Source organism: Calliphora vicina, chromosome 4, assembly GCF_958450345.1.
Source record: "Calliphora vicina chromosome 4, idCalVici1.1, whole genome shotgun sequence".
NCBI lineage: Eukaryota > Metazoa > Arthropoda > Insecta > Diptera > Calliphoridae > Calliphora > Calliphora vicina.
Window position 1 is genome coordinate 85,990,614 of NC_088783.1, and position 12,360 is coordinate 86,002,973.

General features: G+C 31.7%; 1 protein-coding gene across 4 annotated transcripts in view; it reads right to left on the bottom strand.

Annotated features, from left to right (window-relative positions):
* Positions 1–334: 334 nt before the first annotated feature.
* The window catches only part of LOC135956407 (cytokine receptor-like), a 40,799-nt gene continuing 28,773 nt past the window's right edge, over positions 335–12,360 (bottom strand). For all 4 annotated transcript variants that reach the window (XM_065506891.1, XM_065506890.1, XM_065506892.1 and 1 more), the window contains 7 exons: positions 6,426–6,909; positions 5,951–6,257; positions 5,384–5,882; positions 5,206–5,317; positions 4,962–5,143; positions 3,559–4,892; positions 335–1,816 (listed from right to left, as the gene is read on the bottom strand). In XM_065506891.1, coding sequence (XP_065362963.1) covers positions 1,610–1,816; positions 3,559–4,892; positions 4,962–5,143; positions 5,206–5,317; positions 5,384–5,882; positions 5,951–6,257; positions 6,426–6,909 — 3,125 coding nt within the window. In that variant the 3' untranslated portion in view covers positions 335–1,609. The remainder of the gene's footprint in view (positions 1,817–3,558; positions 4,893–4,961; positions 5,144–5,205; positions 5,318–5,383; positions 5,883–5,950; positions 6,258–6,425; positions 6,910–12,360) is intronic.

Below are 12,360 nucleotides of genomic sequence, written 5' to 3' on the forward strand. Positions count from 1 at the left end.
TAAAATAATTAATCCTTTAGCAGATTACGTGCCATGCGCTGCCCATTCTTTAAATTAAGTAGAAACTTGTGCAGCTGAATCTGTACCCGAAGCAATTTTTTTTACATGCAAGAACTTTATAATTCTATATATCGTTGGGAGATCTTGGTGCAGCGGAAAAAATTTACGACTCAAAAGTCTCTGTCCAAATTGCAGTTCTGCTAGACATGATGCATGTTATTCATAAAAATAAAGATTGTCGACAATAATTGATACATTAAACTTTATCCGAGTCGAATTACGGACTACTTGTTTTTTCTATCAAATAAATTTGTTCGTAAAAATAATAAATACATTTTCGTTTTTCTTTTTTTTTTTTTTTGAAGATAAAATGTTATTTTTGTTTATTAAATACACTCGTAATATACAAGAATTAAAAATGTTTATTTAAGTACGTTTTACTTATATAGATGATGATGTAAAGCTAAAATATTTTTCACTCAAATATTTATTACAAAAGTCATAAAATACTGTAGTAAACTTTGTTCTTTTTTTACAAAAGGAAAGCTACACAAGAAAGAAAAGTCATCTTTTCTTATTAAGGCCACAAAATATTCACATGTGTGTATTTGTTTGCGTGTTTTAAAGCTAAATGTTAAAATTAACAATACAATACAATTACTACTGTCAACTTAATATTTAAAAAAAAAGAAATATATAATAATTACAAAAATACCTAACATAGGTTTAATTTACAGAATACAATTTAACGATATACGACATACATATAAATATGTATGTACGTACGTACATACTTTTCCACTTATCGTATTCTATTTGTTTTCTTAATGATTTGTTAAACTTAAAATTAAATAATAATAGAAATGTGTGTTTAAAAAAAAAAAGTAGTTACTGTGATGAAAGCACAACAATATTAACAAACTTATGGTTAAATAAAAATTGAAATACGAGGCATGTGTAAGGGCGATATGAGTGATACGACTATGGTTGAATGTATGAATGAGTAGCAGCCAGAATAGAATCTAGTTTAAAATTAAAACAAAATAAAATTGATGGTATCAGTGTTTGTTGCAGCAGTGTCAATGTAGAAAATTGACACCAAAAAAAATCATAAATTAATAAAAGTATATTTACTACATGCGTGTGTGTGTGTGTGAGTGTGTATGTATATATTTAAAAAGGCACTTTTCTGTTTGTTTCAGTTGTTGTAATAATACATACACAATAATTAAAAATTAAAATAAATTATACTAATTACAAGATTTATAATAATACAACATTTAATGCATATAAAATTAATTTATTCTTATTATTATTGTTATTACAAACATTTTAGTAGTAGCTAGTATGTGGTAGTTGCAGGGCAAACAAATATATCTATAAAAAAATAAAATAAAATATATGTAAATGTGTAGTAGAGTCTTATTAATGATTAGATTGTACAAGGTTTTCATTCCAATTGATGTGGGCAATGGTTTCATTTGTTTTAGTAACTTTCTGTAATATGTTTTTTTAATTTAATTTAGTTTTTTGTTTTGTTTTTTAATCGTTATAGAATCTCATTTTGTACAAACAGAATATATACTTAAAATTTAATTAAATTTGGGATTCAATTAAATTTTTGTTGTTGGCCAAAGGCCGATAATTCCTTTTGTGTTACGTAACCCGATATTGGTGGAATATTTGAGCTCAAAACGCCACCTACACCGCTCTCTTCTGGATTAATAAATGTTTGTGACATTGTCGGTTGTGTTGGTTTCATGGATTTGCCCAAGGCCTCTAATGAAGTATAACCGTTCGCAGCTGGTATTAGGGCCTGCAAATAAATATGATAATATAAATAAATAAACGTAATTAAGAATATCAAATATGTGCATTTTCACAGAAAGGTCCACCGTGCCAGAAAATAAAATAAAACTGTCCAAATTTGTATGTATGTTCATTTAATCTAAGTTATCATGTGAAAAATGGAATGAAAATATTTCTTGCTCTTAAGCTCGATTTTAAATAGCAACCGAGCCGGAAGAATTCCGGAGATATTGATGTATGAATCGTGTATGTAAGATATTTGGGGGCTTCGGAAAGTTGATTTAAACAGACAGACAGATGGACATGGCTTAATCGATTCAGTTATCTATAAGGATCCAGAATATATATACTTTATAGCGTCGGAAAATTATATTGTGGAAATTACAAACGGAATGACAAACTCTCACCAAGGTGAAGGGTATAAAAAAGAGAAATAAATCTATAACTTCAGGGATCCCCAAAGTAGGACACTCCGGTAAGTAACATTTTAAAAACAATCCTGTCTCTTCGTTTGTGTTCCGATTTCCCAAAAAAAAAATGATATTTCAACGCTAGTTTCTCTGGATTTGACACAATTAATTATAATATACTGATAGGTAAGTTGCATTCCCAATTTGGATTTTCCTCTATCGCATGTCGTCTCATGTATTCCTACCTCATTGACAGGAAGCAATTCCGTTGAATCGTCAGTTCTAGAATGTACTGTATTGTCTCTATTGTTATTTATATTTTATGTTAATGATTTAGGCATATTATTCATATGATACCACCATTAATAAACTCAAATTTAATCCCGGGAAGACAAAGTCGTTGACTTTTGGATTGGGTAATGGGTACCGAGACAATTTACGTATTTCCTTTGGTGGAGTGAATGCAGAATTAGTTGACACATTGAATGGGAGTTTAAACTTTGGACAGCATATATCTGAGAACTCGGCTAAAGTGTGTTATAAACAGCGTGCTTTAGGATGCTACATACAACCCCTAAACATTATAGTTTAGGGGTTGTGAGAAACAGACAAGAAACATACACAAATAATCTAGATGAGTGATTTATAATTAATTTTTTTCGTAGAGGTCAGGCCTAAATATATAAAATAAGTATATCAAAACATTTATACCAAATTAAAACAAAATTCTCTTTTCTGTTACTCAGACCGCATTACTTCATATTGGGTCAATTTGGGTTGTTATATGGACGAGTTATTTTCGATATCTGTCAGTAAACAATTCATAACAGAATTTATTGAAATTCTGAAAGCTTAATGTGATATGTTCGACGTGTGTGGGGAAATGGTGTATTGCCATAATAAAAATACGAAGTTTTTTGTTGTTTATGAAATTTTGAGTCGTATTTACTTGACTAATCGGTATTACAAACATGACGAAAAAATAGTATGTCACGTGACAAATCATACTAAAGTTTCTAACACAATTTTAATTATTTTTTTTTTATCAATTTTGTTCCAATTCGCTGATTTTTGCATTTTTCTAGAGGCAGCCGAAAACTAGTTTTATTTTTTGTCTCGTTCGTGATACTATGTTTATTGCTAAAATATTGGTAACAACTAAACAAATAGCAATTGGAAAATGTAAATAATAAAAAAAATGTCAGATTTCTTCATTTTTTCCAAATCAAATGCATACGAATATTGCGTTTCAATGCACATACATAAAACTTCTTGAAGAAATGCCTTCACAAAGTTTCAACTATCTTATCTCTACTGACAATCAAATTGTAATACAAACCTTTTGCAGTAATTGTGGCGCCACATAACCCGAACTGTTTATTGGCAAACCTGCCATAGTGTTCGAAGCATGCGTTGCGTGCGCCACAGCTGTTTGTTGAGGCATTTTATCCATGGGCCAGTTGAAAAGATTATTTGGCTTAATGTAGCCATTCTCAGACTGTAAGAGTTGTGTGTGCATAGACGTTGGTATTTGTTTGATATAACCATTGTCGGTGGGCATAAATGATGTAGGCAATTTTGTGGCTGTCATGGGTGGCACAGTATTTTTAGTGCCACTGAGTGCTGCTATAGCCGTGAAGTTTGGTTGCACATACGCGTTGCCATTGCTCTCCGACTGTGATATAAGGTTATCGAATGTTGTGGTAGACGATGATGCCGACAACTTGTTGCTATTGGGTTTCAATAGTTCCATAACCATGTATGCATCATCGACGACTGGCGTCTGATCAATGACACAACTATCATCGCTTAAGTTGTCGGCGGCCACAAATGTCTCTTGGGTACAGTAGTCTGTGGAATGATTGGAACCAATGTAACCGCTACTTTTGCCCAACGAACACGCCGCAATACCATTGACACCGCCATTATTATGGTCACCATTGTGGCAGGCATAACCAGAGTCGTGACTTATAGAGGAGAGTAAACGACGACTTTCATTGTTGTAAAATGGATCTTTACTGCGACGAAAATCATCACCGCCATCGCCATTGTCTTTAATCGGATAGGCCATTGCCTCTAGGCCGGGTGGAAGAGCACACGAAATATTTGCCATTTTCTGATATTTGTTACGAGCCACATAAAAGGCAGCCATGACTCCCAGTGATGAAACGACAATCAACAAAGCCAACATCGTAATACGACTCAATTTGGGATCTGAACAGTTAGTGACAGGACCCTTCTCCCACACAGATTTGTACTGAACATACTTGTGATTGTCCTGGTATTCATTGATTTTGGCTAGTTGTTGTGCACTCAAAGTCTTGCCGTCACATCTCAAGTCTTCGTTTTCCTTATTATAATTGGTGGCATCATCGTTTGATACATTTTTCGTAGCAAATATGTAGTGATCAATTTCTGTTAATGGCACGACATTCACTGCCCGCACTTCTTTTGTGAACCGATGGTCGGCATCTATGCAAACTGGCAAATGAAATTTGCACTCATTGACATCTATGAATCTGGTTATATGTTGTCTTTTTATTTGATCCTTATACCATTCCGTTATGGCGACTTCATAGAACTCAACACGTCCGGATGGTACTTCCGGCCTGGTCCACTGCAATATGTTTTGGTCGTTATCTTTTGTCTTAACGTTGCGTGGATTGGAGGGAACTGCAAAATCAAAAACAAATATATTTTTTATTGTAGAGTAAAAATAATAAAAATTTTAACAACACTTACTTCCGACGAGAGTTGTAATAGTTATATCGTTACTATGATTGGATGGTGCTGTTGTGTATGCAATAATATAAATTTTATAGGTGGTATAACTGCTTAGATTTTCTAGTTTATATTCCATTTGCTTTGGAGCACATTTTTCTTCGTCCGTTTGACAATTAATGGTATGATGTTCATTGTTATATCTAAAACAAATGTAAAAAGTTAAACAAATGTAATTAGTTAAACAAATGCCTGTGGTACTTACGCTATTCTGTATTTTCTTAATAATCCATTGTGATTCTTAGGCTGCGACCAGATTAAAACTACCGAATTACTTGTAACATTGTAGGCTCTCAAATTGTGTGGCTTTGATGGAGCTGCATAAAAGAAATATTTCATTCGAATTTGAAATGACTTAATGTGGAATAACATGAACAACTTACCATCTTCATGGGTATTTATACATTGGGCATCACTTAGGTTACCCGATTTCAGTTTGGAAAACATGTTAATTTGTATCTTGTACCTGGAATAGGGTTCCAAGTCTTTTATTGTATATTTTTTCGCCGTATTTGAAATTGTATATGTTGTGGATTCTTCGAGACAACTCTCATCAGAATCATCTTCTCTTTTACATATTTGACTTCCAGATGAATGTTGAATTCGACAATAAATCAAGTGGTAGCCCTCTACAAGGGACGAACATACTCGATCTGTGCTCCATTGTACTGTTATGGAACGACTTGTTTTATCGATTATTTCAGGCTCCAATTTCACCAGTTCACTCGTAACATCCGCCGAACACATTGTCCAATGCATGCCAGTATTAAAGTCTCGATAATTGGCCGACACAGCGAAATTTAATGGAATTTCATCATCTTTCTGGGCGGAGATGTTAAAAAGTGTTGACTCCTTGCCTACATGTTGAAATAGAACTGTATCCTAAAAAGCATTTCGAATAATTGGTTAATTAGAACTCACTTTACACACGTATGCATTTAAAAACTTACTTCACACTCAGTGGTAGTGGCGTGTTTCGATTGACACCAAAAGACAGTGTAATCAATCAAATGTCGCTGATTGTGCGGAGGACTCCAAGAGAGCGTAGAGGTGCGATTTGTTGCATGATAAATATTTCGTATCCACTTCGGAGAAAAGTTACGTTCGTGGTGCTTTGACCAGGCTGGTATAAAAATGGTACTATTATTGGGAGATTCTCCCTCGGCGTTGCTGCTCTTGATAACAAAAGTATAATTATGATGCCTAAGCCAGGGAAATGTGGCCGATGTACGATCAAAGTGTAGAGGTTCCAATGAACTACAAATATTCAAAGCCATAATTATATACGATGCCAATATTACATAAGAATGTCGGAATTATAAATGCATATTTATGAAATACACATGAGATTTTTTTATCACAACGACATTTTGAAAATCATACAATTAGTAATGTCTAAGATGTTATTGAAACAGTGATACTTACACAATGACTCCATCACGTTTTACTTCTTTAATAACATATTTAAATTCGGGGCCATTCTCCTTATAGATCGGTAACTGGTGCCAATAAAGGCGCACATTTGTTTCACTGGCATCTATGTAGAAGCTGCCCACATCTGTAATTGGTGCTGTGTCCGGGGGACAGGCTAGTGTTTGAAATGTTTGTATATACGGCTCACTCCAATAGCTGTCATCATTACGGGCAGATTTTTTAACACGCAAACGTACACTGATGTCGTACCAAAAATAGGCAAATGGCAAATTGCGCACAATCAGTTTGTACTCCGATCGATTATTGCGAATTTCATAATTAGGTGGATATACCCATGTTGCGCCTTTGGGCCTTAAACGTATTTCATATTCTAAACCTTTGGCGGCATAAAAACTATATTTCGGATTATTCCATTTTATGATGATCGTATTATTTGTGATCTTTTCAAAAGTATATTCAGGCCGAGGTGGAATAACTAAAAACGTGTTAGTTATAGAAATTGTATTGAATAATAAATGGATTATTTCATTGTTTGTATCATAGAAAAATACACATAGAGCGGAAAAACTAATCTTTTTTTTTTGTTGTTTACGCATATTTTTTAGCTGATATGTGTGTCTACCTTCTACAATAATTGTAGAAGGTAGACACATAGGTATTTGACAACTGAGTTAGGTCATTAACAGGAGAGTTTCCGATCTATGTGCATTTATCTATGGTTTGTATAATAAAGCAATGTAGAATATAAATTTGTCTTTTTATTCGATTGTAATTCATTCTAAAATTTTAAAAAAGGTACTTATTTATATGAAATATTGTTATCTTTGAAAGACGCTTTTAATGCCATATCTAAAATGCTAATATATAAATTTAAAAAAATTGGTTTAAATTAATACGTTATAAATCTCATTTCAATGAAACGGGTTTTTCGAAATTCAATCTAGTTTGAATATTATTTGACTTTTTAGAAACCTACTTTCTTCCCGATCTGATGTTAACTACATAAATATTTAAGACACACAATGTTTATCTAAAATTGAATTATATGCCAATGGCTTATGATTACGTTTATCTTGATAATCGTAATGGTATTGTCTTGAACATATAGCTCTATTCGAAAAATTCCAATAAAATTCGAACTAGATTGAATTTGGAAAAATGGGGTCGTAACTAGGGTTTAGCTTTTCACTGATGTTGGCTTTATCAACCGTAAAGCATTATAAAGACAATCTAAATTTTTTGTCCGATTGCTACTTGCTTCAAATAAAGCTAATTCCCGCTTAAAACTCTTCTTACATTTACATTTTATTGCATGGACCATTTTTTGAGAAATCTTAGAATTTATCAGCTGTTCATAAAGAGTGTTCAATATAGCATCACCTATCATCAAAATGGTTTTATTTCGGCTTAATGCTTCTACTGTATCCTTAATGGGATTTAAAATCTATACTAATATTAATATTAAATTTCCCTTTATTCCCGGGAAAAAAAAATTTAAATTTATCGGGAAATTTGTTTAAGTGAAATTGTTTAAAATTAACATTATAATTCCCATTTTTCCCAGGAAATAATTTAATTTCCCGGGAATTCACGACAATACTAATATTTCATTTCTCCTTATATAAATACTAATATTTCTAAATATGGAACAAGCCCTTCATCAAACAAAGATGTTATATATAAATTTATTCAAGTTTATTTTTTTTAAATAAAATTTAAATTTCCCTTTATTCCCGGAAAAAAATTAAAATTTCCCGGGAAATTTTTTTTAGTCAAGTTTTTTTTTACAGATAGATACAACTTTAATATCCCAGGATTTTCATTCCATAACACAAATCACCCGACGGTAAAGCTCATGGTGGTACTGGTATCTTAATTAAATGCCGTTTAAGACATTATGCCCTATATGAATTTTCAAAGGAATATATGCAAGAAACTTCCATTCCATTGAATTGTTTATTTGGAAATTTGACAGTGCGTTCAATATATTGTCCTCCACATTTTCCGATGACTAAAGACAAGTTTGATGAATTATTTGAAATTCTAGATCGTTTACTGGGATGTGGTGATTACAATGCGAAACACACATACACACAGTAATAATAGCCTGGATGTCGTATCCCTGGTCAGCCAACATACATACAGGCCTACTGATCCTAGGAAAATTCCTGGCCTTATAGACTTTGTCATATCCAGAAATGTAGATCGAAATTGAATATCTACGGAAATATCTTTTGACTCTTTCGGTTATGAATGAAAGAACTCATGAAAATATCCATTCTTCTTGAACAACTTCAATTTTTTTTTTTTTTTGCTGGACCATTTTTTGAGAATTTATTTTCGTAGAATTTATAGATATCAGCTGTTCATAAAGATTGTTCATTATAGCATCACCTATCAGCAAAATGGTTTTATTACGGCTTAATGCTTCTACTGTATCCTTAATAATTTATACATTTTTTAAATTTCCATTTATTTTTAAAAATTTTTACAAGTCAAGTTTTTTTTAATTAAATTTAAATTTCCCGACAATACCAATATTTCATATGATTCCTTTGCGATAAATACTAATATTTCTAAATTTGGAATAAGTCCTTCATCAAACAAAGATGTTATATATAAATCTATTCAAGTTTTTTTTAATTACTGCCTGTTCCACGATGTCGAAAGAAAAATTAGTCGAACAAATTTGTATGAAAAACACTCAGTTTTTTTAAATTCTTTCGAATAGTTTTCATACGAATATGTTCGAATCAGTTTTCTTTCGACATCGTGAAACATGCCTTTAGTTTTAAATTTCCCTTTTTTCCGGGAAAAAAAATTTAATTTCCCGGGACCCAAAACGTAATTTTATGTAAAAGTAGAGTTAAAGCTTTTTTCAAGTAGAGTTAAAGCTATTTATACCGGATAGTTCCGGTGTAAAACTATATTTGGGTTAATCTTTCAAGTGTTCACTTTAAGGTAAATCAGAAACATCTTGGGCATTTTTGCGACCGCCATAAATTTTTGTTTCCCTTTTTAGTATGACCTCCACAATGAAAGAAAGTACAAAAAAAATATTTATTTTTTTCAAGTAGAGTTTAACCCTCTAACCGGCAAGGCTGCCTTTAGGCGGAGTATGTTAAATGTATGTAATGCTGCTTTATTTGCTTATTTCTTCCGTTATAACGGTAAATATATGTAAAGGGACAAACAATTTACTTATTGTGATAAATATGAACGTGCACTTGTCTTTTGTTTTTTTTTATTCAAACAATAACCTGGTATATTTGTTTACCTCAAAATAAAATTGGCCGGTTAGAGGGTTAAGCCATTTATTCTGGATAGTTCCGGTATAAAACTATATTTAAGTTAATCTTTCAAGTGTTCACTTTAGGGTAAATCAAAAACATCTTGCGAATTCTTGCGACCGCCATAAATTTTTTTCACTTTTACAGTATGTCCTCCACTCTTTCACTAAAGAAAATGTTTGAAGAATGGGTAAAAACTCCTAAAATACATCGCAAAAAAAAGTTGGTTTTTAATAATCGTTTATATATTTGAACACATTTTTTATATAATTCATAAGTGAGAAGTGAACCCAACGTGATTTATTAATTTTGTCCAGTTAGATTTGCGATCTACCACACTGTGGACAGCATTGAAACTGCCTTTCAAAGACCTTTCACTTAATACCAATATTTCATATCGAGCCCTTGCGCCAAATTATCGTAAGCGACATTTTTAAAATTTTTGTTTTATTGCAGAAATTAAAATTTTATGGACCGACTGATGTTTTAGCGTTCTCAGAATATCAAAATTGTTAATAAAATCAAAAATATAGGGGGTAAGATTTTATCGTATGTCAATGTTTATATTTTACAGTAAACAAATTTTATCGTAAGCAACACACAGTGGTATAGAAAAAAAGAGGGAAATAAATTTGTAACTTCTAAATGGTTAGATTGGTTTGAATGAAATTTCACGTGCGCAAAGAAGGAAGTGTTGTCGAGCTTAAGTTTTGAACGTGGACCTCATGGGTCCACCAGGGGCGCGACCAAGGGCCCTCAAAGTAGGACACCTCGGGTATGTTACATTTTTAAAACGATATTATTTCTTGGTTTGAGTTCCGATTTCAAAAACATTATACAAGTAGAATCTTCTCATCGAGCACTACAAAAAACCTCGTCGTATCTATTATAGCTTAGAAGAAATTCACATTTTAAAAATAAATTTTCAATATTTTTACCCATCCTACTCCAGTTTTTTGATAACAGCGTATCCAAATATTTCCCGATTCTCTCCAGTTTCCTTTATTGGACTAACAACGCACGCATGTGTCTAATGGAAAAAGAACTGTTTAAAAATAATGACTAATTCCAAAGTTATATGCATTTGAATTTAAAAAATTTTTAAAAAGCAATTTTTAGCTATTTTTTTGGGAAAAAATAACTTTTTTTCCTTTAAGTTATCGCAAAAAATTTCTAAGAAGATGTATAAGGAATTTCTACTTTCTGAAAGCTTAGTCTTCAAAAAATATTTTAAAGGATAACCAATTTCAAAATTGTTGTTACCGAGGGGACCAGGTCCTTCCAAAAAACACCTATTTTTTATGTAAAATAAAACTTTAGGCCAAAAATTCTCAAATCGCGTATCCGATATCAAAATATAGTAACCGATTATAGGTGGCTCAATATGTTTCTAATTATTTTGTAAAGGGTCCGGTTAACCCCGACCCTGGTATGGATATTATAGCCAAAAAACTAAAAATTACCATTTTTGGAATTTTTCAACACTTTTTTGGGAATTGCGGGATTCCTGATTACAAATTTCAAAATTAATTTTTATTTTTCCATTTTCAATAGAAAAATCTACATAACTGTGAAATTTCATTAAAAACTATTCATAAATAAAAATTTAATTTCTATTCGAAATATTTGTATCTATGCAAAAATTCAATAAAAAACATTTTTTTGTCATATTTTTCTATAAAGTATTCCATGAATTTGTAATTGTCAAAAGTTATAAATATTTTTGAAAAATAGACAAATAGCTTGAACAAAATTATATTATATCGCATCATAACATTTTTAATTCTATGTATAAATTTCAAAATAATCAAAAAAAACCTTCTCCTGTAAAATTTGTGTTTTGTCGCTTACGATAATTTGGCGCTAAGGGCTCGATATGTTTCCTTTGAGAGAAATACTAATATTTCTAAATTTGGAACGAGCGCTTCATCATCATATATGTATGTATGTATATTAGGCTGGGTCGATTTGAATGGACGATCAAAAAGTAAAAAATCGTATAGCAGAATCGTAATCTACGGAAAATTCTTAGAAATTTTCCCCAAGAAACCATAGGTCTAAAATCAAATCCTATATTGCGCATTTCGTCTTTTATCCAATAAAAAAACTATTAAAAAAAAATTAATACTGAAATATCATTGGACAAAACACGATATGCGCAAGATAGGATTTGATTTTAGACCTATGGTTTCTAGGGTTTGGGAATTCCCGGGAAATTTTTTTAAGTCAAGTTTTTTTTCAATTTCTCTTTCGGGAATTCCCGACAATGATTTTACGGGAATTCCCGTACCCCATACCCAAATCGTAAAGTATTTACTTAATCGTAAAGGGGAGCAGATTTTATAAAAATAGTTAAATTTTCAATACCATTTTATTCAACTGCATACAAATTATACAGGTGGTCAACTTTGACACACCTTGGAATTGTATTTCCTATAGTACACACCCCATCAAATCTATCTAACCGGGTGGTCTCAAATTTAATTTTCTTAAAGCCTGTGTCATACATCATTTTGCACACGTAGTAAGTAGTAGTTTAAAAGATTCAGATTTGGTCTCCTCAAACAATCTAAACTTTAATTTAAGTTTGCAAACATCGAAACCTTATACATATTTTCATACAAAAAAAAATAACC